The sequence below is a fragment of the Trematomus bernacchii genome, unplaced genomic scaffold, assembly GCF_902827165.1.
Source record: "Trematomus bernacchii unplaced genomic scaffold, fTreBer1.1, whole genome shotgun sequence".
In the NCBI taxonomy this organism is placed as follows: domain Eukaryota; kingdom Metazoa; phylum Chordata; class Actinopteri; order Perciformes; family Nototheniidae; genus Trematomus; species Trematomus bernacchii.
In genome coordinates this window covers 12904323-12931957 of record NW_022987689.1, presented here as the reverse complement: position 1 = coordinate 12931957, position 27635 = coordinate 12904323, and the positions used below count along the sequence as shown (strand labels likewise).

Genomic DNA, 27635 nt, shown 5'->3' with positions numbered 1-27635 from the left:
ATGGGGGTCCTGTTCCTCGTTAATCAGGCCAGTAGCAGAGGGGAAGAAACTGTTCAGGTGGCGAGAGATTTTGTTCCTGATGGAGCGCGTATTTCTCTGCTATAATGTGTAACTAATTATGATTCCATTTTGTTGTTCCAAATCTATCTGTTGGCACATTAGTATGTGTAATATTAGCTTGTCTGGCATAAATATTTTGCATAAAAGTGAGGTCAATAGTTGGAAAAGGTTTTTTCAAGTCTCTCAGGTGTAACAGAATTCTGTTCCCTGTTGTTTTGTAGTGCCAGTTAAATATGGTGATTGGTTAGGAGTGCCCTAGAAAGACAGCTCTGCCCCCCTCCTGCCAATCCCATTCTTATAGGACCTCTGGACAGTAGTGCCAAAAAGATATGGTTTGGATAAGCATATCTACAGCAAATCCAAGTAAGTAAAAATATAGAAATGCATTTAGTCAATCATTATACACTTTACGGGAAGCGAAACACAGTCAGCATGGAATAAAATTACAAAATAATAAACTTTTACATTTTCAATCAATTAATGTAGAATTGTGTCTGTTTTCTCAGTGGATCATGTCATTGGGCAAATACAGATTTGGACAACATCCTTTCAAAGTTTCAAGTGAGTACCCAAAAGTGTGACTTTGAAGCTGACTAGAAAAAACACATTTGGGGAGCAATCCTTAAAATGCTAAATCTGCTACTGTGTTGACTTTAGATAAACCTACCTGATGGAATTGATCCCAAGAACATAAATGTAATGGTGTGTATCGAAAATGTTTATCCAATAAAGCTAATCAATTATGTCTTTCTTGAATACTTCTAACCAATCCAATATTTTTTGTTTCCGCAGTCAATTACTATCAAGACTTGCACTGGTGAGTGTTTTTTTATACGAAGCCAAGTCTCCCAAATGTTAAGGCTGGCGAGGACATACTATAAGACTATACTGCACAAGGGGTGGACATAACATTTGTTAAGCTTCTTTTTGTTGTTGTTTTGATTTTCTTTGTAGTGTCTTGGTGTCTCTTTGTAGTCATTTTCTTGTGGCACTTTATTTTCTAAAATTATTTTCCCTCTATGTTGTCATATTTTCCGTGTCTTTGTGGTAGTTTGGACCTTGTCAAAGTCTTTTTGTAACACTTTGCAGCTGTTTAGCATGTCTTTGTGCTCATTTTGTAGTTGTTTTGTTGTTGTTTTTGTCCCATTTTGTGTCTCTGGAGTACATTTTGTGTCTCTGGAGTACATTTTGTGTAAATGTGTTCCTGATGGAGCGCGTCCTGCCAGAGGGGAGGGGGGTAAACAGTTTGTGTCCAGGGAGGGTTCGGCCACTATCTTCCCTCAGGGTCCTCGAGGCGTGCAGTGTATGTGTAGTTCAGGGCCTATTTGTTTAACAGTAGCCAAGTAGAAATAATCATTAGGCGCGTTCACACCGCAGTACTTTTCCCACTTTAGTTCCGATATAGTTCCGAAATGTCGCGTTCACACCAAAAAGAGCCGGAACTACTTTTGACCATGTAGTAAATACAATTTTGTCATTCAGTATAAATAAAAAAAACATATTTTTTATAATAATTAATGATATAATAAATAATAACTATACTAATTAGTATAAAATAAATTGAAAATAATAATCACATTAAGTAATATAACATTTGTTGTCCATAATGTGTTCTACTTAGAGGATTTTGAGTTGTGGAAAAAGCATCCTGGGGACATACACTGAAGAAATTGAACAGTGACTTTAATTAAATGTATTATGTCAACAGGTTCCACATAATTGTATTATAATAATCTCACTTTAACATCATGTCACCTTATTTGCGAGGCAAAGGAGATGCCCACTCCACCAGAACCAATTCCCAACTTGAAAGTAGATTAACTTCAATGTATGAAGTGGTGACTCCTTTACTCGTCTCATGTGTCAGTCAGGTAGAGATCAATGGTTGTGTTTTTTCATCCTAGTGGTAAGAGTTAACTTGGAGGGGGAGAAGAAACGGCAGGAAAACCTCCAGAAACACCTGGAGGAAGCCGAGAATGCCCAGGCACAACTGAGTAAGAATGAAAAAGGGAAAAGAGGCAGGCTGATGGTTTAACCTTCAAAGTGCATTTTCCAACATTTCTATATTTTAAAAGTTGCGTTATCTCAACCGTGGATCTTTAAAAATACTTTGTAAAATACAAAAAAATAAGGCCTCATTTGGTATTAAAATCAATCTTACAAAAGACCTAAGCTAAGACAGATTTTATGAATCACTTTTTTTCCTGACATTGCAATTTGAAATATAAAATGTAATTGGTAGAATTGTTATAATATATTTTACCAAATTGCTCTCCCATTATTGTCAAGCAGATCCGGAAGGCGGAGAAACATTAAAACATTTGGTTTCGGAGCATTGAAAAGTTTTTATTCTAACTTGCATTAGGCTGTATAAAACCAGCATAAATGGATCACTCCAAAAGTCAGAGCATAAACGTTAAAGTATTTTCTTTTACTTTGACCAGTCTTGAAAATCATCAGCATGTTGAAAGAAGTGAGAGAACTGGAGACAACATCGACGAGTCAAGCCACCAGTGAGTCAAGCTGAAAAGCAGCCTAAGGAAAGCATAAATATGTGGTATCTAACACTCAAATCTTTAACATTCCACTGTTTTACATCAGCTCTTCAGACTCTGCTTCAAGCCAAAGAAAGGGAGTTTGCCAAAGCTCAGGCTGAAATAAAGGGTGAGTTCATTTATACCTGCTCTGAAAGCATTTACTTGGAGCCTCTCAATAGCCTCTCAAAATAAGTGAGCGCCAATAGGTCACATTCAGCTGCAGCTTAGCCTGTCTTCAGATTTCAGTGTCAACTCCCATTTAATTCAAATAATTTATTCACAAAAAGGTTTCAATATATAGTGCAATCATAAGACATAATGGAGTCATGTGAAATGGGACACCCTGATAAGCTATCCAAAGCTTCACCATAAAGTATTTACAGTATATATATATTGTCAACACATCTATAATTGTAGAGAGTTCATGTAGTAAACAGAAACATAACAAGGTCATACTTAAATCCAAACCCTTACCAAATACCCTTAAAGTAATCTCACACTAACTCAATAATGGTGTGTGAAAATAGTGAAGTACATTTTTACGGAAGAGGATATGTATTAGATCTGACCGAAAGTGAATTTTATTTTCTTCGGATATCTGAGAAAAAAGTCAGAATTCTGAGAAAAATGTCATATTGTTATTTTTTTAATATTGCACAGCACTATTTTTCAAGTAGAGGTTTATAGTTGTTGTCATTATTTTTTAAAACATGCATTACTTTAAAGCTCACCTATTATGCTATATTTGAACAATATATTATAGGGCCATATCTATACAAAACATGTCTCTGAAGTGTTTTGCTCAAAATACCAAACAGATCACCGCCATGCCTCATACCCCTCTATTTGAGCCCTGTTACAGAAGTGCTGATTCTGGGTCTGGCCCTTTAAATGTAACCGAGCTGCTGCTGGTCACCCCCCTTTGGAGCGCCCTCATGCAAGCAGTGAGCTTTGTGAAGAGAAGAGTGTCTACCGGCAGAAAATCAGCTAAACGCTGCCGTGATTAAACGCCATATTATGTTCCAAACCACATCAAGGATTATTTCTGAAACAGTATGGAGCTCAAAACGCTTTCTCTCGCGCGGGTTTGCCGCAAGGAAAGTACTTTTTATTTCCGGCTTCTTTACACATATTCTCTCCAGTACAGCGTTAGCTCTGAGTGTTAGCGATGCTTACTAACGTAAACGCAGACCATATTACTTCCAAAATACGTTGCGCATTGTTTCTGATACAGCAACGTTTCTGATAGGGGACGATAGATTGGGCCCTGGGTGGAACGTTGCCAGGAGTTCAATGTAAAGCCAGCCCACATTTTAGATGACCGCAGCAAATCTGGATCAGCTCTGTTGTACCCCCGTTTTTAGAGATGTGGAAAAGGAGGAAAGTATAACTTGTATTTTCTGCCACTTTGTGATTCTCCTTACATACCGGGGACACATATTTATGTATAAAAGACATCAAAAAGTGCATTTTGCATAATAGGTGACCTTCAATGCATGCATTTATCTACAGTGCAAGTAAGGTCATTAACTGTTTGATCCAATACTGGCCCTACGAGCGTGAACAGAAATAGAGGCCAGTTGGTAGTTGCTGTTCACAGCCAAATTAAAACTCACTGCATGTTTGTCTGTTTCAGTCTAAACGATCATCGAGCTGTAGAGTGAGATTTGGGACCTTCAGAAAGTTCCCAATGAGACCACTGCTGGCCGTGTCGACGGTAAGTCTCATTTAAAATGCCCTTTCAACAATTCATGGGGAAGCTTTATGACAGTGGTGGAGAGTAAGTAAGTGTACCCAAATACAGTACTCAGGGACAATGGTAAGGTGGTCTTTACTTGAGTATTTTCTACGCCGGGCCGGCTAAAATGATTGGTCGTACTTTTTACAGTATTACTGCTTCCACAGAAGACATTTTTTTATGGATTTGTTGTCAAAGCACTTAAGATATTCATTGCTATCGGGATGTTAAGAGCATTCCATGGAATATAACAAAAAGTGTATCTCGAGCCGGTTTCTCAAACTTACCTACCCTACCTTTAAGATGATTTTATTTTAGATTTTTTCTGCATTGGCTGCTTTTACTTTTAGTGTGTTAACTACATTTAGCTGATTATTAAAACTTACTTTTTTTTAAGTAACATTTCTAAAGCAGGAATTTTACTTGTAACAGAGTATTTTTACATTGTGGTAGTAATACTTTTACTAAAGTAAAGGATCTGAATACTTATTCCAGCTTTGATTATCTGACAGACAGGTCAGTAATGAAATACAACTTTTAAAGGCTGATTACTTTCTCCTAGAGTTGCAGTTGATGGCCTTTTGAGTGGAATAGACGACAAAGGCGACGACAACACAAAACTGAGTGAGTTCTAAATGATTTTGAGAAATTTCATATCGTTTTCTAAAGCATATTTTGTAGTAAACTGCCCTCTCTGTTGTGGTGTGCTTCAGTGCTGACCATCATGAGGCTGCAGAGTTGGGTGGAGCAGCTGCAAAGATAACTGTCCAGAGGTCACAAACCTCTCAGAAAACCCGTAAGTATCTTTTTTTGGAACTTTTATTGTCATTACATAGTACAGGTATTAGTAACGAAACGGTTTCTCTGCATTTGACCCATCCTAGTGTTAGGAGCAGTGGGCTGCCATTATGTACGGGGCCCGGGGAACAGTGTAGGGAACGGTGCCTTGCTCAGGGACACCTCGGTAGCACTTGGTCTTGCCGGGACTAGAACTGGTGACCTTCCAGTTGCCAAGCCAAGTCCCTATGGACTTCGCTACCACCGCCCATATCTCTGGGGATTCTTGACAAATCACAAGCATAAACCTTAGATCCGCTGCGTACCGAGGGTGTCTTGAGGTTTGCTCTTCTGCCATCTGGGAGGTGTCATAGGAACTTATTTACCAGAACCAGCAGGCTTAGGAGGAGCTTTCTCCCCTCAGCTGTCCCCTTGTCGAACTGGAGTCCCCAGGAACAGCAGCGGATGTTGGAGCAAATTTTCGTGGTGGCCAAACGTCGTTACTACAACTTCTGTGTCAGTCCGTGACGTCGTTGGGCCCAAATAGACTTTTTCCCATTGACTTACATTGGGAAAGAGATGTCCAAATGTTTAAATCCAAATGATAAAAATGATCATGTGAACATATGTAAAAGAAAACATACTAATACATAATTAATACTAATTTAATCTAAACTAAGGTTGTCTTTGATATTGTTATTAATTTTCCTTCATCCATCCATTTTCAACCTGTCAACCGCTTATCCTGAGTCGGGTTGCGGGGGAGGCAGTTCCAGCAGAGGGCCCCGAACTTCCCTTGCCACATCAACCAGCTATGACTTGGGGATTCCAAGCAGCTAGGTGGCATCTTTAGCAGGCGCCCGTACCACCCACTACTGATGACTTAGGCGCCGTTTACACGAGGAGAAAACTGCTTGTATCTGCATAGTTTCGCGTGCGTATAGCCCTATTATTTACACGAGGCCGATAGAAACTGACCTCACAAACGATAACGGGTCCCAAGGTGGATAGATTTGCAAACGAAACTCTCTGGGGGGTCAACCGAGTCCGTGAAATCACCTCTATACGAATATTTCCTGAAAAAATAGCGATAGCCCCACCTCTCCTGCTCACTGCTGAAGCAACTATCAAAAATAGCTGTGTTAATTAAACGCACAAGGGGTTCTTGAATGAAATAATATTATAAAAGGCAAACCAGAATTGTTAACGCCCAATATACTCCTTAAACAAAATAAACAGAGTCAGATTTCATGCATTGATCCATTATATTGACAAAGGTGCGATCTCACCCGGTGTTTGTAGAGAATATCTCTCTTTCTGAGCGGGTCCTCTCCACGGAGACGTGCTTCTTGGTCGGTCGATGCAATATCCACAGATTCGGTTTCTTTCAGTTAACTTCCCCGTTGCATTTATCCATATGCTGAGGAAATGACTATATCCCGCTGAATACCAGCAATCGCCACACACACTTCCTCCTGTCAGTAGCTACTGCTAGTGCTACTGCTACTGACCATGCTACAGATATTAGTGCAAAAATCTACAGCTCCTCTACCACAACCATCAGCAACAAGTGGACATGGAGAATTACATGAACTACATGTTGCTAAATACACCGCGGGGCTTAAACAGAAGGGTAGCCATGGCAACATTGCAGCGGGGCTGCTCGGGCTGCTCTTCTTCGCGGCTTTTGGTGTATTTTGGCGGAAGTTACAGCGCCACTTACAGTCCCGGCATATGTACTACAGCGTTTCCAGCGGTCTCGTTTGAACAGACACGTTAAATGAAACGAATGCATGTGAACGGAAGACTTTTTTGAATACGCATACTGTGCATAAACGCAAACGGTCCCGTGTGAGCGGGGCCTTACTAGGCAAAGGTAGTCCCGAGTCCCTCCCGGATGATAGATCATCTCACCTAATCCCTAAAGGAGATGCCAGCCACCCCTCGGAGGAAACCCATTTCGGCACCCTGTATTCGCTCTCTTTCGGCCATGACCTATCCTTCATGAGAGTATATGTATATATATATAATCGTCACACATACATGCACACACAGTGAAATGTGATCTCTGTATTTAACCCATCCTCATACTAGGATCAGTGGGCAACTATTGTACAGCGTACGGGGAGCAGTGGGGGGTGTCTGGTGTCTATCTCAAGGGCACCACGGCAGGGCCCAGGAGGTGAACTGGGACCTCTCCAAGTAGCAGTCCAAACTCCATATTTTAGGTCTGTTCGGGGACTTGAACCGGCGACCCTACGGCTCCCAGTCAAAGTCCCTACTGATTGAGACACTGCCGGACTAACTAATGTATATGCCGGATGTAACTAATAAACATGTTTTAACTTCTTTAAATCTGTCTCAGAGCTCACAAAAGATCTTGCATCCAAGCAAGACGAGCTGCAGAAATACATCAACGAGCTTACAGAGAAGGATGAGACGAACGCCAAATTGAGTAAGTAAATAAGGAACAGGGTGTCTACATTCATTACTTAGGAGATGTGCTGAAATATATCACTACATCATACGGTCTTTCTGTTATCCCCAGTTCTGAAAATCACTGATCTACACAACCAACTCAGAAATCTAGAAAAAGAAAGGCACAATGAGAGACAAAACACTTCTGCTGTAGTTACTGGTGAGTATCTTATTTCTCTGTGACCTTATTGAGTATGAGAAGTAGATGAAGCAAACTTTATTTTCCTTAGAGCTGAAAGACGAGCTGAAGGCGAAAGAGGAGAAGATAAGGGGTAAGTTTGGTACTAGCACTAGTAGGTTTCTGAAAAACAGAACATTCAGCTGAAGATGAATGTGTGTTTTTGTTGCTAGCTCTGCAGAACGAATTGAACCGGACGGACTGTTCTACTTATGTGCTCCAACTTAAAGGTGAGGGTAGTCGCTGTTGATCGGATGCCCACCTTCTCTACCAGCCAACATGTTCCCTTCATGGGGGAAATAATCCTTTATTGGTACAGGGAGGGGAAATGTACATTATTACAGCAAAGGGGACAGAACAGAAACACAAATAGTACATATTCAAGGTAGAAAAAGTAGGAGTACTATAAAATGATGGTAAATAAACAGTGATGAATAGCAGTCAGATCACAGTAGTAAACAGTAAAAGTGTACATTGCATGCACATTGTTGTTACAGTGTAAAGTAGTGCAAGAAGTTAGCAGCCTAGTATTGGGGTCTAATCTAATCAATTACCCTAATCTAAATCTCACAATATAAAAGTCATGTGACCGGATTATTTTTCTATTCTGAATGTCAAATGCAAAGCTGATACATTTCACAAATGCCAGATGCCTCAAAATATGTCTTTTATCAATCAAAATATACATATCAACAATAAAAAACATAAAGAGTTTAGAAAAGAGAAACACAAAATAATAGGAAGCTGTGAGTGTGAGGTGTTGTAAAGGGTTATATATAGTCAATCAAATGTTGTGTATTGCTCTGTCTGTAGGATCAACAGTTGTTAAAAACGTCTTCATGTTTGTGTAGATTTGCATAACAACCTTGATGGCAAAATGAAGGAACTGAGTACCAAAGCTGAGTCTGTAAAGGCCCTGACACACCAGGCCGAAATCGGCCGTCTTCGTTAGTCGGACGACGAAGCGTGCCCTGTCGCCCAAACTCAATTTGGTGTGTCCCGAACCGTCGGCCGTGACACGCCTTATTTGGCCTTTCACGGCCGACGCATGGCCGTGCGTCGGACACAGGCAGTCGGACCAAGAAATCACTCTGATTGGCTGATCAGCTAGCGAATCAGTGCATGAGAAGCGAAACGGTTGCTTGAGAATGTCTTCCACAAGCAACACTCCAATGGCTGATAGCTCCAGTACCGCACGAAACATGTTTTCGATGGACGAGAGTGAAAATGGAACGCACACGCTATTTGTTGTTTAGATCACGCAGTCTGTTCTTCTTCTCTACACACTACCGCCGCCTGCTGGTAAGGAGAGTTATTGCCACTCACGCATGCGCAGTTCGTACGTGCTCGGCTGAAGTCTTTGCGGTGTGTTCCAGTGCGACACATGGCCAAGACGCAGGAGAACACGGTGACGCAACAATCGGCGGCGGCGTCGGCGAGTTCTCTGGTGACTGCTTGGTGTGTCAGGGCCTTTACTTCACTCGGTGAGCTGAACAATGAAGCAATTCTTCAAGAAACCTCCCACAATATAGTGGTGTTGTAATCTCCATGTTCATCTTTATAGATAAGGAAAGACTCTTTAAATACCTTTTTTGTTTTAAAAGTCTTAACTGTTTGTTTACGTGGTGCCTTCAGCTCTGCAGGTTTCTACATTAACAGTGCAACTGGACGAGCTAAAGAGACAACTACAAACCACTGAATCTGAAAGCAAGATAAAAAGTCAGTGTGGGTTTCATTGTCACTAGTTTGATATTGCCTGTCCTACATCCTTACGCTACATGAAATCAGTTGTGGAATACAATAAAGTACATTTACTCAAGTACACTACTTAAGTACAATGTTGTAGAACTTGTACTTTGCCTGGGTATTTCAAATTCCCACAGAGGTGGGAAGTAACTAAGTACATTTAATCAAGTACTGTAGTACAATTTTGGGATACTTGTACTTGAGTATTTCCATTTTATGCTCCACTACATTTATTTAATATGGTTAGTTACTTTACAGTTTCTGAATAATTATGTGAAATATAATCAACTCTTGAATCAGACTTTAGTTACACCATGAGTAAATTCACAAGCTACCCTGCAGTATACAAAGTCATTCAAACCTTTACCAGCTTGACAAACACATAAATACATCAATCATTATAATCAAAACATATAAAATATATTATTCTGAAATGGATCAATCTGCATGAGTACTTTTACTTTTGGTACTTTAAATATATTTTGATCCTAATTCTTTTACTTCAGTAACATTTTGAATGCAGGACTTTTACTCGTAACGGAGTATTCCTACATTCTGGTACTTCTACTTTTACTCAAGTACAAGATCTGAGTACTTCTCTGCATTAAATAAGCCAAACCTTCCTAAGTGATATGTATGGATTTTTGATTATATCTATTTTTTTGATTGGCCAAGGTGGAGTTAAAACAAGTTGGTTTTCAGTCTGCTAACAGAAAAAGTGTAGACTTTCCGCTCTCATGATTTTTTTAAATATAATGCTTCCGTTTTTGTATAAATAACGCACCCAAATAGTGGCACAAATTATGGCAACTGGGTGACAGAGAAATATATAAACATTGCCGTGAGGCTTCAGTCCTATTAATGCATGAAAAGGATATATTAAGGTTTAAACATTTTTTTTTTTTGTTGTTCAGAACTTCAAAAAATTATTGATGAGAAAAATACAGAGCTGACGAAAAAAACCGAAGAGTTGAAAACGAGTGCTCAACGACGTGAGTAGGACAGGATACTGAAAGATGGGAGATTATTATATAAAATAATTATTAACCCTTTTACAGTTTTACAGATTATTGCAATACAAACCGAGATTGGGAAATTGTTGTATGTGGCCGCGAATGACACAGATTACAAGAGGATCAGAGGTGAGTGACAAAAACTGAGTACTCTTGAGCCATCACATTTCCTAACCTCCAAATGCTTTGAATAAACAATTAAAACCAAACATCTTCTCACATAAAATAATATGTTTGTACTTCTCCTACCTGCAGAACTTCAAGATCGTTTGAATTATTTGGTTGATGGAATACAACGACAACGAATATACTAAACTGAGTGAGTCATCCTCAAAATAACAGTACAATTCCTATAACTATTGTTCTATTGTAGTCAGTTTTGATGTCGTTTCCCTGATTTCTATTTTAATCTGACCTTTCTCTTGTCAGTGTTTAAAATCTTGACTCAACAAAATGAAATAGCAAGACTGGAGAAGCAAGAAAAGAGTCAGAGAGAAGCAGCATCGGAGAGAATCGGCTGTAAGTTACTGGGATAACTTCCTGATACATTTTGAGACATAAAGAGTGCTAATTTGACTTCTGGAAGATCTACAGACTACTTGAAACTAGGTTGGATATATTATTTGAATTAAACTTGCTTTTTGACTGTTGTGTGCACAGCTTTAGGGTTTTAACAAAACCTAACCAGAATTGCTGTCAGGGTTAGTTTCTAGTGAAGTCCATTGCAAGGGGTGTGGCCAACACAGCTGTAGCCACCTAGGCAATCAACTCTGGTGTGTTTAAAAAGTGTCAGCTCAGCGTCAGCCTCATCAGACGAAGAATCAGGAAGACAAAGACAATGGAGTCTTCCGCTGGAGTCTTCGTGGGAGGACGAGCGGGGGATCTATCCAATAACCACTGAGCTAAGTATCTATATGCTCTGCTTACTCCTACCTCTCCTCATTTAAAACATGTGTATACTTTCCATTCCTGTTCATGTGTCTTCGCGTAGATATTATAGGCCATCTTCGCAACATCGCCGTAATCTCAGTACTCTTATCTATCCCACCCGTTCCACACATACCCAACACCTTGTCACAGGAGGTCTGTGGAATTGCCAGTCAGCAACTCGCAAGACTGAGTTCATCTCTGGATATGCCTCCCTGCAATCCCTCGACTTCCTGGATCTCACTGAAACTTGGATCACACCAGAAAACACCTCCACCCCTGTTGCTCTCTCTGCAGCCTACACATTCATCCACACACCCAGACCCACCGGCAGAGGAGGCGGGACTGGTCTTCTCATCTCGCCCAAATGGCATTTTTCTATATACCCATTATCGCATTCTATCCAACATCCCTGAAAATGGCCCTCCACTTGTACTTCTCGGTGACTTCAATATCCAGACGGAGAAATCATCTGACCTAATATCTCTGCCATCTTCCTTTGCTCTCTCTGTGTCTTCATCCCCATCGACTCACAAAGCGGGCAACCGTCTCGATCTCATATTCACCAGAAATTGCTCTACCTTTAACCTCGAGGTAACCCCGCTGCATATCTCTGATCACTACTTCATATCCTACTCTCTCCCCCTCTCACAAACTGACTGATCGGTCTCCTCGAATGCTAAACCTGTCCGCCGAAACCTTCGCTCCCTCTCTCCTCTCTTGCCTCATCTGTCCTATCAGCCCTCCCATCATCTGACTCTTTCTCATGCATGCCTCCCAACTGTGCCGCAGACACTCTGCTCTCTACTCTCTCCTCCTCTCTCTCCTCTCTCTGTCCTCTTACTTTAAGGCCGGTTCGCCACTCCCGTCTAGCTCCTTGGTTGTCTGACTCAGTGCAGCTGACAGATCCATCCTAAGGGCAGCTGAAAGGAAATGGTTGAAATCAAAACTCCCTGACGACCTTCTTACCTATCAATCTCTTCTATCCTCTTTCTCTTCCTCTATTTCTGCTGCTAAAAGAACTTTCTATCAAACTAAAATTCAATCCTCTATCTTTAACCCCAAAAAACTCTTCTCTGTCTTCTCTACCCTCCTCGATCCCCCCAGTCCCCCACCTCCGTCCTCCCTTCCACCAAATCAAATCAAATCAAATCAGGTTTTATTTATATAGCACATTTAAAAGCGATTTTTGGTTGAGCCAAAGTGCTGTACATGTAATAAAAACACATTACTACAATCACAATAAAAGACAATAAATTACAACAGATATATATAAAAAATAAAATAAAAAACACAAGGAAAAGTCAGGAGTCGTACTCCGCTCTAACTAGAAAGCCAGAGAGAAGAAGTGTGTTTTTAGTGTAGATTTAAAAACCCCTAGGGTCTGGGCCGACCTCACATGGAGGGGCAGAGTGTTCCAGAGCCTAGGGCCAGCTGCTGCGAAGGCTCGGTGCCCTCGGGTTTTAAGCCTGGTCTTGGGCACTACCAGCAGCAGCTGGTCAGCAGACCTTAAAGCTCTGGCTGGGGTGTAGCGCTGGAGGAGTTCAGCTATATAGGCCGGAGCCAGCCCATTTAGTGCTTTAAAAACAAATAAAAGGATTTTAAAATCAATTCTGAACCGAACTGGAAGCCAGTGTAGTGAGGCCAGAATAGGGGTGATGTGGTCACGCTTTTTGTGGCCAGTCAGCAAACGTGCAGCTGCGTTTTGGACTAGCTGCAGGCGTTTAATTGAGGCCTGGTCCATACCCACATACAGAGTGTTGCAATAGTCCAGTCTCGAGGTTACAAAGGCGTGAATAACCCTTTCTAAGTCATTAAAAGATAAATACGACTTGGTTTTGGCCAATAGTCTTATTTTAAAAAAGCAGGATTTGACTACGGTGCTGACCTGCTTGTCGAATTTAAAAGTGCTAGTGAAGGTCACTCCAAGGTTCATGACCGAGGGGAGGATGTTTTTTTTTAGAGAGCCCAGAATATCAACCGGAGAGGCTGGAGGTTGGGGTCCAAAAAAGATGACCTCAGTCTTGCTCTCGTTGAGGTTGAGAAAGTTTTTGCTCAGCCAGGATTTTATCTCTGTTAAGCAGTCCATCAACTGCTGTAGTGAGTGTTTGACATTTGCTTTGAGAGGCAGATAGATCTGTACATCGTCGGCGTAGCAGTGGAAGGGAATATTATGTTTTGTGAGAATTGAACCTAGCGGCAGTATGTACAGTAGAAAAAGGATGGGGCCCAGAATCGAGCCTTGGGGAACCCCACAGGTAAGAGGGGCTTTGGCAGAGGAGAAGGCACCTAGCTGTACCGAGAAGCTACGGTCTGTCAGGTAGGACCTGAACCATGCAAGGGCAGAGCCTGTGATGCCAGCGGACTGTTCAAGCCGTGACAGCAGGATGCTATGGTCCACAGTGTCAAAGGCAGCTGTCAGGTCTAACAGCACCAAGACAGCTGGGCTACCTGAGTCGGCGGCTAGGAACAGATCATTAAAAACTCTTAAAAGGGCTGTTTCAGTGCTGTGCATGGGTTTGAAGCCAGACTGAAACTTTTCATGGATTCCATGGATGGTTAAAAAAGACTGCAGCTGGGCGTAGACTACTCGCTCCAGGGCTTTTGATAAAAAAGGTAGCTGGGAGATGGGCCTAAAATATGCGAGAATGGAGGGATCGAGATTTTTCTTTTTAAGTAGTGGCTTAACCACGGCATGTTTGAAGGCAGCTGGGACACATCCTGAGCTAAGAGAGGTGTTTAAAAGTAATAAAATACTTGCTCCAACTGAATCAAAAACATCACTGAGAAGGCGAGAGGGAATGCTGTCTGAGGTGCAGTTTGTCGGCCGCAGGTGCTTGACTACATCCGAGAGAGAAGAGAGGGATACAGGCTCAAAGTGGTCGAGGACAGCAGGGCACAGAAAAGGAGCAGGATCTGGGGTAGCACTAGTGTGGGCTAGCCTAAGAGCAGATACTTTTTCAATAAAAAATGTAAGAAACTTATCACAGAGAGTAGTCGATGGGACAATAGAAGAAACATCACAGGGATTAATGATAGAGTTGAGGACATTAAAAAGAACCTGAGGTTTATGGCTGTTTTTGGAGATTAACAGAGAAATGTGCTTTGTTTTGGCTGCTTTGACTGCCGTCTGGTAGTCAGAAAGGCAAGCACGAAGGATTTCTAGGGAGACATGGAGTTTATCCTTTTTCCATTTTCTCTCTGCACGCCTGCAAGCGCGTCTGAGAGCACGAGTACAGTCATTGAGCCACGACTCTGATAGAACTTTGGTGCGTCTAAGCGTAAAAGGAGCAACATAATCCAGTATTAGTGTGCATGTCGAGTCAAACATGGAGATAAGCTCATCAGCATTAAAAGCACAGTTCACATCTAATTTACAGATCGGAGAAGCATTAAAAACATCAGAGAACTGTGAGGCAGTCAAGGGGTTAATCGAACGCAGACGACACGCCGGGGCGCGTGATTCGACTCCTGCGGAAGGGATGGAGGTTGTAAACAGAACCGGTAAATGGTCTGAGATACGCGTTGCTGCACATATTTCATCCACAGATACAGACAGTCCAAACGATAATACTAAGTCCAAAGTGTGTCCTTTTTCGTGTGTTGGGCCAGCCACGGACTGAACGAGACCAAAAGAATCAAGGAGATTTAAAAAGTCCCTAACCAGAGGTTTGGACTCGCAACACACATGGACATTGAAGTCTCCGGAGATCAAAACACGATCATATTTCACCATGATCCCGGACAGAAAGTCAGAAAAGTCATTTATGAAATCCTTATTGCACTTTGGCGGACGATACACGACTGCGCAGAGTATAGGCGAGGCCTGGTTCAGTTCAAAAAGCTGCAACTCAAAGCTAGCATAGCTAGTTACAGGGTGAAGCAATCGGCATTGGAGGCTAGCTCTAAACACTGATGCTATGCCCCCACCATGGCCGGTGGCACAGGGGGAGCTGAAGAATGTACAGTCAGGAGGAAGAAGTTCAGAGAACGGTGTATACTCGCCAGCGTGGACCCAGGTCTCCGTCAGGAACATAAAATCCAGTTCACGAGAGGTGAAGAAGTCGTTTAGCAGGAACGTTTTGTTTGCTATCGACCTAGCATTTAGCAAAGCCATGCAAAGTTTTCGCTCCGGGCTTGCCGAAGGTGTAGTGCGTCTCAGCTGACGAAGATGTGCGTGTTGAACGCCGCGCGGGCCGGGAGCAGTCAGTCGGGCAGGAGGAGCTGCCAGCGGGCACAGCAGAGTCCGCAGCTCCGGAAAAACAGGGCGAATCCACCGATCCCTCACATGGCGTGCAGCGGGAGGGCCATGACATCCGAGGCGTGGATAAGTCCCAGAAGAAGCCGTCAGGTATGCCTTAAGATGGACCAGTGCACCACCACGCTTTCCCCGTCGTCGAAAGCGCTTTCGGCGAGGCAGGATGCAGGGCAACCGCCGCAGGTAGGTGGGAATATTCGACAGTAGAGGGGGGGGGGGGCGATTTATGGTTGCCAGATGTAGGTTTGGGCAGCAATATCAACTCCAGTGAGGGTCTGAGGTGGAGGAGAGCTTGGCGATCATAAACGAGCAGAGCAGAGACATTCTGACAAGCCGACACAGGCACCATCTTGAATCACGTCACCAAGTCACTTTGTTTCCTGTTTTGTTAAAAGAGAGATGACATACGTGCCACATTTCCCAACTTGTCATCGGATACCACCAGTTCATCGTCCACGTCTTTTCCCCATACTCTAACTTCTTTCTCCCCCCTCTCTCCTAATGAAGTTCTCGCCCTTGTTACCTCGGCCCGTCCAACCACTTGTCCTCTGGACCCCATCCCGTCTCACCTTCTCCAATCTATTGCTCCTGGCCTTCTTCCTTTTCTCACCCATTTTATCGACTCTTCCCTAACAACCGGTTGCTTCCCAGACACTCTAAAAGAGGCAAGGGTGAACCCGCTTATAAAGAAAGCAACACTCGACCCGTCTGAAGTGAACAACTATAGACCTGTCTCTCTTCTGCCAATTCTTTCCAAAACACTTGAGCGTGCTGTCTTTAACCAACTTTCTTCCTAACTTCATCAGCACAACCTTCTTGACCCGCGCCAGTCTGGTTTTAAGGCAGGACACACAAAACTGAGACTGCCCTCCTCGCTGTCAATGAGGAACTTCACGCGGCTAAGGCAGCCTCCCTCTACTCGGTCGTTGTTCTTCTGGACCTCTCTGCTGCGTTCGACACAGTGAACCACAGGATCCTCCTTTCCACCCTCGAAGAATTGGGCGTCTCAGGCTCTGCACTCTCCCTCCTCACTTCCTACCTTACTGATTGCACCTACAGGGTAACGTGGAGAGGATCTGTGTCAGAACCCTGTAGAATCACCATGGGGGTCCCTCAGGGGTCCGTCCTGGGTCCCCTCCTTTTTTCTCTGTACACCAATTCACTTGGTTCTGTCACTCACTTTCGCTTCTCCTACCACAGCTATGCAGACGACACTCAACTGATCCTGTCCTTTCCCCCGTCTGAAACCGGGGTGGACGCACAAATCTCAGCTTGTCTGGCCGACATCTCTCAGTGGATGTCTGCACATCACTTGAAACTCAACCTCGACAAAACAGAAATGCTCTTCCTTCCTGGAAAGGGCTCTCAAGTCCATGATCTTACTATCAACATTGACAACTCAGTTGTTACCCCGACCCGGACTGCAAGGAACCTGGGTGTGATACTGGACGACCAATTGTCCTCTGCTGCCAACATCGCTGCGACAACCTGTTCCTGCAGATACACACTTTACAACATCCGGAGGATACGCCCCCTACTGACCCAGAAGGCAACGCAGATTCTGGTCCAGGCTCTTGTCATCTCACGCCTGGACTACTGCAACTCCTTCCTGGCTGAACTACCTTCATGTGCCATCCGAACTCTACAGCTCATCCAGAACGCAGCAGCTCGACTGGTCTTCAACCTGCCAACATTTTCCCACACTCCACCGCTCCTCCGCTCTCTTCACTGGTTACCAGTGGCTGCCCGAATCCGCTTCAAAACACTGGTACTGGCCTACTGTGCCGTGAATGGATCAGGCCCGTCCTACATACAGGACCTGGTCAAACCATACACCCCAACCCGCTCACTTCGCTCTGCATCGACCAACCGGCTCGCTACTCCATCACTGCGTGGAAGACCCGGCTACACCTCAACAAAAACACGACTCTTTGCTGTTCTGACTCCTAAATGGTGGAATGACCTCCCCATCGACATCCGGTCAGCAGAAAGTCTATACATCTTCCGTCACAGACTGAAAACACACCTTTTTCGACTGCACCTCGGCCAATGAAATCTCTATACATATTGTAATAATGTACTAGCACTTCGAATTGTTTGGCTTAGTTGAAGCTAATGTACTAGCACTTCGAATGGTTTGGCATAGTTCAAACTAATGTACCTACATGATTCTTGATACTCTGTACCCTCCTGGTTGAATGCACTTATTGTAAGTCACTTTGGATAAAAGCGTCTGCCAAATGAAATGTAAAAAAATAATAAAGCATCCATTTGGTTTTTCCTTGGAAGATCTGGAGAATCAACTGGAGGGCATCAGAAACCTGATTGCAGAGATGAAACTGGTGCTGGACTCAAGTGATAAGAGGATAGCTAATTTAAGTATGTGTCCAGTTTCGGTCAGAGTTACAGAATTATCAAACAGCATCAGAGTTCTACAAGTATTTTTGTTTTTAGCGGCTCATATTTTAGAACTTCACAAGAATATCAAACCACTGGAAGACGAGATATCAGAGCTTAAAGTTACAAGCTCTGAAAACACCAGAGATAAATAATCAGTTACATGGTAATGTGCCACAAAGTAGTACATACAAAGATGTTGTATTTGATCGTCCTCTAAATACTTTTTCAGAGCTGCACAAGAGACTGGATCTGACAAGGAGGCAACTGCAAGACAGTGAACTTCGACTCCAGGAGGCAGATACGAAGAACTTAGAAATGGGTGTGAATATTTCTTATTTGCTCATTTTCTTGTTGTTTTTTTCCCCTTTATGTACAAAATAACACTGTAGCTGTGTCTCTGCTAGTAATGGAGATCGCTGATCTGAGGACACAACTGAAGAAAGCTCAGAAGAAGGCAGTTGCTGAAAGCAATGCAATGGGTTGGTCCATCTGTTATTCTGCTGCTATTGTGTCACACATTATTTCTTACTGTGCATGCTATAAGTAATATTCAAACTACCATATAATGGTCGTCGCCATCAGCAATCATACTCTGATTTGAACCAAATCAGTTTGGTTTTTCATGCAGTTGTGGTTGTTTTGGTCTTCTTTCTTAGAATTGGAACAAAAACTACAAACACAACAAAGAGAGAACAGAAAACTTGAAAACGCAAATAAAGGTATGTTTTTTAAATTGCAATGTCTTTGTATTTGTTTTTTTCAGAGAGTTAAATGAGAAGAATGTTTTCCCTCTAATGTGTGTGAGCTTCGTCAGTTAGCTTAGCATAAAGAATGAATACAAGGTTATGTGCAAGACTATTTCAGTCAGACAACTCACGTGTTTCTTTAACATGTTTATTAGAAGCAGCATATAGTTGAGTTTGGCGTCTAGGCTCGGGCCTCATCACTCCACAGATATACATAGCACGATGAGTGATGATTAAATAATTAACCCCCCGAGCCTACAGGTGGAAGCTGGGGTGGAAGCTGGGGTGGTGGTGGGGCAGGCAAGCAGCAGCGACGTGGAAGTAGCTGCAGCAATAGCAGCAGCAAGCAATGCATGGAGAGATTTCTGGCAGGTTAAATAGAGCGGCATATTAAGGAGACTCTGTTTGGTTGGTTGTAGAGTGGCAAGGGGCGTTATGTATGAATGCAGTATCATGGCCTGGCTCTTGGCCATAACAAAAAGCGTGGGAAGGACAAGAATATATAGGAAAATATATTTATTAACAAAAACTTAACGTAAACCAAAACTAACACAAACGCAAAGCAAAAAGACTAAGCGACGTGGCTGCTCTCCGAAATCAGGTCCTCTGCGGGGAGAGAGATCGAGACTCTGGCTCAGGCCTCTTAATCCTCCGGTGCCAGCCGTCAGGTGTCCTCAATCAGTGTGGGCACAAGCAGAGGAAGAACATTAAAGGGACACCCACACACAACAGGAGATAGCAAGGCAGGGGTCGTCAACAGCAGCATAAGTGCTTGAGTTGACTGCCTGAACTAGCTCGCAGGCTTCGCCCCATTTCTTGGTGGGGTGCAGGCAGCAACCTCCGAGGCCGATAAATTAAGCCAGCGTGGAACTGCCAAAAACTGCAATTCCTTAAATGGCAATTCCTAAAGTGAGTTAATCCTCCAAAGAGCACCATTTTAAAATGCCAGACTTGACACAAAAAATAAAAATGTTTAAAGCTCATTTTCCAATTCCTGACAACTGCTTTTTGTCTTTACTATGCTAAGGCAATCAACTTCTTAATTTAGCTGCATATTTACCATGCAGAAATTATAGTGGATTAAATTAATGATCTGTCTTTAGGCGTGAAAGTGAGAAAACATTCCTTTAATCTAGGAATCTAGTGGCATCTAGAGGTGAGGTAGCAGATTGCAACCAAGTAAACACCCCTCCCCTCAACCTTCCCTTTACAAGCGCATCAGATAGCTTTTGTGGCCTTCAAGTAACGTAAAATAAGCTAGCGGCCTTCTCCAGAGCTTTCGGGGCTACTGAAAAATCATGGCGTTGCAAAATTGCCCACAACGTGAAGATATGAAGTGCTCATTCTTAGCCAACAAACACAAAAAGATTCACGCTTTCAGGTGATTATAAAGTAAAGAAAACATAGATATATATATATGTTACATTAATGGGGCGAAGCCTGCGAGCTAGTTCAGGCAGTCAACTCAAGCACCAATGATACATTAACACGTGACGCACCTCGTCCGTCTTACAACCAACCAAACACATTCTCCTAAACATGCCGCTCTATTTAAGCTGCCAGGTCTTCCTGCCTCTGCCTCGCTATGCTGCTGCTGCTGCCACTGCTGTGTTCACTTGCTATTGCTGCGTTCATGTTCCTGCTGCTGTGTTTCATGTTGCTACTGCTCGCCTGCCCCATAGATATATATAAACACTAGATGACTCACCCGCGCTGCTGGCCAATGGAGACCGACGTTGCCACATGGCGGCCATCTTGCCACAGGCAGCTCGCTCATTCATAACATTATGTATATGGTGCACTATTGAAATAACCGTAGATTGCTCAATTTTCAACCAATTTTCCAACGGTTTAGTTTGTTATAAACATCAAAGATGTAGTTATGATACTGCATACTTATAATTATAATCATGAACTTTTTTTTTTCAACATGTCTTTTTGTCTCCTGTATCATAGCCATGCTAATAACGTTTATAATAAACCAAACCGTTTGTAAATCAGTCAAGATTTCAGCGAGTTAAGAGTATTTTTGTGCAGATCACTCACCTTATAACAGCTGTAGCAGTAGTTGTTGACTGTGGCAAGATGGCCGCCGGTGAGCTACGCTGGCGACTCCCCCTTGAGCCATCTAGTGTTTATATATATCTATGGCCTGCACCACCACCACCCCAGCTTCCACCCCAGCTTCTACCTGCCTGTAGGCTCGGGGGATAGTTATCTAATCATCACTCAATGTTCTTTTTAAATCTGTGGAGTGATGAGGCCCGAGCCTAGACGCCAAACTCAAACTATATGCTGCTTCTAATAAACATATTAAAGGTGGGGTATGTAATTTATTTCAGAAACACTTTTTGTTATATTCCATGGAATGCTCTTAACATCCCGATAGCAATGAATATATTAAATACTTTGACAATAAATACATTAAAAAATTCATCTGTGGAAGCCGTAGCGCTGTAAAAAGCACGACCAATCATTTTAGCCGGCCCGGCTAAAATAACTGGATGGCCAACCTGCCTGTCAGCCTTCCATCTGTGCACAAACTTATCATTGGTCATGTGCGCGTTCGTGGGTGTTGGAGGAGGGGCTCTGTAAGGAAGTGGCAGATTTTTTCCGGCTGTGTATTTTCAAATTCTAGCGCACTCGAGCTGGTTTCTCCAAAATTACATACCCCACCTTTAAGAAACACGTGAGTTGTCTGACTGAACTGCTAATTGATCTCCCAAAAATCCTACACTGTAGTGCTTTAAAGGTCACCTGTTATGCAAAATCCACTTTTTCATGTCTTTTATACATAAACATGTGTCCCCTCTGTGTAAAGAGATTCTGAAAGTTTCAAGAAAAAAGATTTGCTCACTTTTTTGTCCTGATCCATTTATATAGAAACCTGTCCGAAAATGAGCTGATCAGATTTTGGCCACTTTATGATGTCATAACGATTTTTTGGCTTGTGTAACCATTAGCCAATAACCAACCAAGGTAACACCCCCCCCACCTTATCACCTGAATCTCCTCATAGAGCACCATTGTGTTATTTTTAACCAAATATCTCTCAGAGGGGCTTGGGGAGTGGCTCCTTATTTTCATCTAAAGTAAAAGACAGAGAATCAGCACTTTTGAAACAGGGCTGAAACAGAGGGGATTATGGGATGCTGCAATGATCTGTTTGGTGTTTGGAGCCAAACACTTCAGAGACATGTTTTGTATATATCTGAGACCCAGTGGCGGTTCTACGGGGTGGCACGGGGTGGCAGCTGCCACCTCAGAAAAATGCCTTGCCACCCTAGTTGCCACCCTACATGTTGGCAATTAATTTATTAATAATATTTTATTAAATTTTGATTATAAATGTTGGTGACATTTCTCCATAGTTCGTGTAAAACGTTTTACTCAACAGTTTAGAATTAACTCCCCCCCTTTGTTTTGAAAGAAAAGTTGTGGCTCATCGGACATTTATGAGAGAAAATCTCTAATGTCCGAGTGCAAGTGAATGCAGCACAAGACGCGAGTCTTGTACCCTCCTGGCACGAGCGTGGATATATGATTTGCGGCGATTTCATTTGAACGGGACGGCGCAAAACGAGAAGCATTCGGACCCAAGTAGAAGGAAGGAATGAGGTATTTGCAGTCTACAATGACAGAGAAGAGACTGCCAAGTTTGGCTGTACTCAGCATTGAATACAAACGCACTAAAGCTTTAGATCTTAATACGTTTGTGAGGCGTTTTGCTGAACAGAATGGTAATCGCCGCATTCAGCTGTTATAGGCATGCCAACTTGATGCTCTGCTCACGGATGAGCATAAACAACTGTTAAGATGATGACCTTGTATGTTTCTTTGTGGGGGTCTGCCCCCAAAAAACAGTTTTAAGTCCTGAGAAAGTCAAATAAGACGGTGTGTAAAACTACACTGCCCAGCCAAAAAAAAGTATCCACTTTTATTTAACTAGGCCAGTAGGTAAGGGGCGGGCATTCCACTGGATAATAACTGCAGCGATGTATATGTTTTAGCTGAATACACGTTTTTTTAACCCTAACTGATGCAGTTAGTCACTTCTTTAATGTTTGTTCTTTCTGATGTAAAGTCAAGGTTGTAACTGTTTGCAATAAAGTCGTGGGGCGCTGAACTGTTCCTTTGAATCTTTTGAATTTTGATATATGATAGTAATTACTTCAAATTTGAAGGAGGGTGAGCAAGCATCTTGAGGAACATTCATCATTAACTGCTCCAAAAAATATAGTTTATTCAACAATAAATTAATATGTGAATCATAACAGTGATTGACAGCTGATAGGAATAATATGATTGTTAATATTATCATATTCATACAGACAAACATCGATGAGACAGTTAATTCATGTACTTATTGCAGCAGTCTGCATAGATGGTACCCCTGCTGGTCTAAGAGTGAAACAAACTCATTCAGTTAAAATTCATTAAATTATGTCTGCCACCTTATATATTTCTATTTAAGGCTTTACTGATGTGCCACAATAATTTCACCTAATGTTATTGAGTTAAAATATTAATATTGTGGCTTTCCAAGTTAACATTGATTGATATGACTGCAATTAAATCAGCATATACTTCTGCCAGGGGATGCCACCCCTCAAAATCTCCTGCCACCCTCTTGCCACCCCATGAATATTTGTCTAGATCTGCCCCTGCTGAGACCTATAATATATTTATGAAAAACAGTGTAATAGGGGACCTTTAAAATGTAACCTTGACACTTGGTGTTTAAAAGATTGAGTGTTTCAAACTCCTTCCTCTATCAGACTTAAAGCAAGACGTCCAAGAACTGAAAACGAGCTGCAGTAATGATGTCAACCTCCAGTGTGACGGTGAGATCCTCAGTATGACTTCATTTTTTTATTATGCTAGTGTTCAAGTGTTTTGAAGTAGCTTTTGTAACCGAATATTTAATCAAACAGATTTACAAAGGCAACTGCAACAGAGCCAGGAGGACGCAGATCGTCTGCAGCGGCAGTTGCATGAAAAGGACGCCAACCATAAAACGCTGCAGCAGGAGTTAGAAGAAATGAGGAGGGAGAAAAACAAGCTGCAGGGCGCCTACCACAGTGTGTTCAACCGTCTGGAATTAAGTGGATTCATTCAGTGAAATAGAGATAATTACATATTGCTCTTTTGATTATTGATATCATGTTGCTGTCTTTTTTTGTCTCAATGCTAGATCTGCAAAATGAGAAGAACAATCTTGAAGATATTGTACAAGGTAACTATTAGTTATTTTCCACAGTGCAGAGAATACACTGTCAATCAATACCCCTTCTTGGAAAAAAAACGTGCTGTTCTTCTCCTCAGATCTTCAAAACAAACTGAGTGATGTGGATGATAAGACGATCTATGCCAGTGAGTCACACACAAGACTTTATTTAATTTCTTTGAAGCTGTCAGCCTGAGGATTATTTGGACATTTTTATCTAAAACAATATCACTGGTGTACTTTCAATTCATGTTAAGTTACATATGATAGACTACATTTTTTTCTTCCGTTTTACAGCGAAGTCGACCTTGGATCCAAACACAGCCAACCCGCGAATATTGCTGTCGGCAGATAACGCAGAGATGTCCACTACTGAGCAAATACAAAATGTCCCTGACCACCCGGGCAGATTTAATATCGCTCTCGCTGTCCTGGGCATGGTCGGCTTCTCTTCTGGCAGACATTACTGGGAGGTGTCTGTAGCCGGAAAGCTTTGTTACCACCTCGGTATGGCCAGTGAATCTGCCCAAAGAAGAGGAACGATAATTTTCAGTCCGACAAAAGGTTTCTGGACTGTAATCCTCGACAAACAGGGTCAGTTTAAAGCTGTTGAAAGAAGACATGCTATTATTCCAGTTGAGACGCAACCTCTTAGATTGGGGATTCTGCTGGACTATAAAAAGGGCCAGATCTCGTTTTACGACGCTGGCGCCAGATCTCACTTGTACTCCTTTGTGCAGCAAAGCTTTACAGACAAAATCTATCCATTTTTGTGTTGAGGATGTTGAAGGTCAGACACCTATAGTGATAAGCTCTCCTGGATCAGTAGACTGGATCAAATAGAGAACAGGGCAAGGTTTGTTTGTCCATTGTTTCGAATCTCAGCTATGTATTTCAGTATGTTGTAAAAATATCCCTGCACCTTCAGACATTCTTACTGCTGCAGAATGTTTCAGACAATAAAACACTGAATACACAGTAATGCATTTTGTTTATTGTTTCTATATTCAAAAAGCATGTGTGCCCTTGTCCATGAAATTCAAGGTCTTTCAATCAGCAGGCCCTGTACAAAGATAGTAAGCTTGTAAGCGTAACTATGTTTCAACCAAGTGAACACCATAGAGTAGTGCAGGAAAGAGTCTCATTAGCAATAAACGTTATCATGCCGAACAACGAAGCTTAGCGATGGTTACGTGAAGTCCTCTGACAGTGATGTGGTTTGTTTATAGCCCTAACGATAACTTTTTGCTTCTGGCGATTGCAATTACGCTTCAAAAATCATAAAAGTGGTGTTAATATGTGGAGATCATCCTGCTGAACATGTGTAAGTATCATAAACGTGTTGGCCAAAGATTACATTTGTTTAGCAATATTCAAAATCCAGTGGAAAAATCCCATTGCTTATTTTAGAGTGAGCCCTTGCAATGCTAACTTCCGGGTCAGCCTATAAAAATACATCGTCACTGCACCACTCTATTGGGTCCCTAAATGGCAGAGCTCTACTCATTATACAGGCTTGAAGCAAAAAAAGTTTTGAACTTGATTTATAAAAAGAAAAAAGTGGTGTAACGTTGGATGTAGCCCAAACTGATGAAGGAAACTAAATAATAACAGCTTAAATTGAAAGAAAGCTTCTGTGTTTACAATGAAATGGTTTGCCTTCAACGTTATATCCGTTCACAGTAACAAAAACATTTCTTGTAAGAAAACTATCCTAACCTAACACACGTTCCCCAAACATTTTGTTAGCTTTCCCATCACATTGGTCAATCTCTTCCTGCTGTACCGGCTACACTCCTGTAAAAGTGGGCAACAAAAACTGGGTCCCGCTCTTCCAGAATGTGCAGGAAATGATTCCTTTCCTCTTCTCCCCAAGACTCGAACCACTGGGACCACAGGCGCAGCTGGCACTCAAAGATGTTTGGTAGTCTGTCCATAACCTTGTAGGTGAATAAAAGAAAAATAATCTGCTGTTATATGTGAATCAGAATCAGGGTTATTGTTAAGTAAGATTACATATACAAGGAATTTGCTTTGGTCTATGATCATGCATACCAAACACAAAGTTAGAGGAATTCAGTTGGGAAAAAATGATCAAATAATACACTATTTAAAAAAAAAAAAATGCTTACAAGAATTGCAAGAGTACAAAAAAATTATAATGCGACAAAATAGCTGAACAGTTTAAAAGAGGTAGCAGTATGAGAGATGGCTCCCAAGATGGATATGTTCGAAACAGCGGTGGAACATAACAAAGAACATGTACTCAGGTATTTTATTTAAGTACTATTTTGACATATTTGTACTTTTCTTTAATATTTAAATGTATTCTACACATACTTCAACTCATTTTTTTTTACATTTCACTCCAAGAAATGTAACTCTAAAGCTACTAGCTACCTCGTAAAGAACATATGCTTATGATAGAGTTAAAACTATATGACATGTATTTGTTAGTGATAAAACAGAATAATAATATTCTATAAAACTGTAAAAAGAGCAGTTCTGCATACTGAGTACTTTAACTTGTGATAGTTGGAGTTCATTTTGCTAATACGACACTTGTACTTCTACTTACAGCACCTATCTATTCAGGAGTGTAATTGAGTAGTTTAAGAACATAGTATTCACATAACATCACACACTGTTAAGAGGTGACAGTGCAGACCTGAAGAGTGCTGAGTGAATCTAGGAGGGTGCACACTTTCCCGGGTACAGCTTTCCCCAGGAGGTCCTGCATGAAGCGCTCCCTCTGAGGAGGGGTCCAGCCCTGGAACCAGCTCAGGACACACCGCTGCTCCTGGAGGCTCACATAGGAGATGGGCTCCAGCTCTCTCATCCTACCTGCGCTGTGAGAGGCGCAGAGCAGGTTCTCAAGGCTGAGAGGGCTGACTACTCCCCGTGGAGCTGATGGAAAGTCCTCCGGGCTGGGAGTGGAAAAGCCGGTCCAGTGTTGTGCTGCCATGGTCGGTGACCCCTCTTTCTGCCTTGAGTGAAGGGTGCTGCACAACATGTCTGTGGCTGAGAGTCTGTCAGTGGGCTGCTGTTGCTGATTTGAGCATTGACTGACGTGATTGAACCACGACATCTCTGGAAAGAGAGTTTATTTCCGTCTGAGAAAAAAACCCCTCTGTTTTGAGTTGACCAGCTATACCCCTAGAGAGACTACCCTGGTCTTGGCAACGTTAACATGTAGCTTAGCTTATATTTTTAAGCCGTTCGAGTCTGAATTTAGACCTTTCCCAGCAATTGCCCTTGACATAAATGGTTGCGAGTATCCATCTGTTTCCAAACTCAACTTACTGTCGTCATATTTGAGGTTTGGCGACGATAAACGAGTCGCACTTATCTTTCTGACGAATGCACACAGGAAGAGTGCAGTTAGCTCATTAGCATCGGTGTGCAGGAAATCAAGCTTGCGCAGGTTTTGCGCAAAGTTTGTTGTTAACGAAATACAAATTAAACCTATAGATTTGTGTTTGATTTATAAAATACATTCAACATGAGTGGACATTAACTATGCATGTTTTGTGCTTTAACTATCAAGAAA

The 27635-nt window shown here is 42.1% G+C and overlaps 2 protein-coding genes across 2 annotated transcripts; one reads left to right on the top strand and one right to left on the bottom strand.

Annotated features, from left to right (window-relative positions):
* On the top strand, positions 1-24937 carry si:ch211-14a17.10 (intracellular protein transport protein USO1). The gene is given in 31 exon segments (XM_034137626.1): positions 1-27; positions 718-762; positions 853-877; positions 1965-2054; positions 2505-2561; positions 2662-2724; positions 4234-4314; positions 4900-4959; positions 5049-5088; positions 7207-7211; positions 7478-7567; positions 7661-7750; positions 7942-7998; positions 8620-8696; positions 9412-9487; positions 10429-10506; positions 10573-10656; positions 10783-10822; positions 10824-10846; positions 10957-11046; positions 18002-18091; positions 18167-18267; positions 18353-18431; positions 18517-18591; positions 18769-18831; positions 23637-23702; positions 23793-23939; positions 24053-24094; positions 24184-24231; positions 24383-24854; positions 24856-24937. Coding segments are annotated over 31 exon segments (2454 nt in total). The 3' UTR covers positions 24929-24937.
* Positions 24938-25061: 124 nt separating this feature from the next.
* Positions 25062-27502, bottom strand: cunh14orf119 (chromosome unknown C14orf119 homolog). The gene is made up of 2 exons (XM_034137472.1): positions 26754-27502; positions 25062-26025 (listed from the first exon to the last, which is right to left on the bottom strand). Exons 1-2 carry the CDS (start codon positions 27171-27173, stop codon positions 25852-25854), a joined length of 594 nt encoding a protein of 197 aa, XP_033993363.1. The 5' UTR covers positions 27174-27502; the 3' UTR covers positions 25062-25851.
* Between the last annotated feature and the right edge of the window lie 133 nt (positions 27503-27635).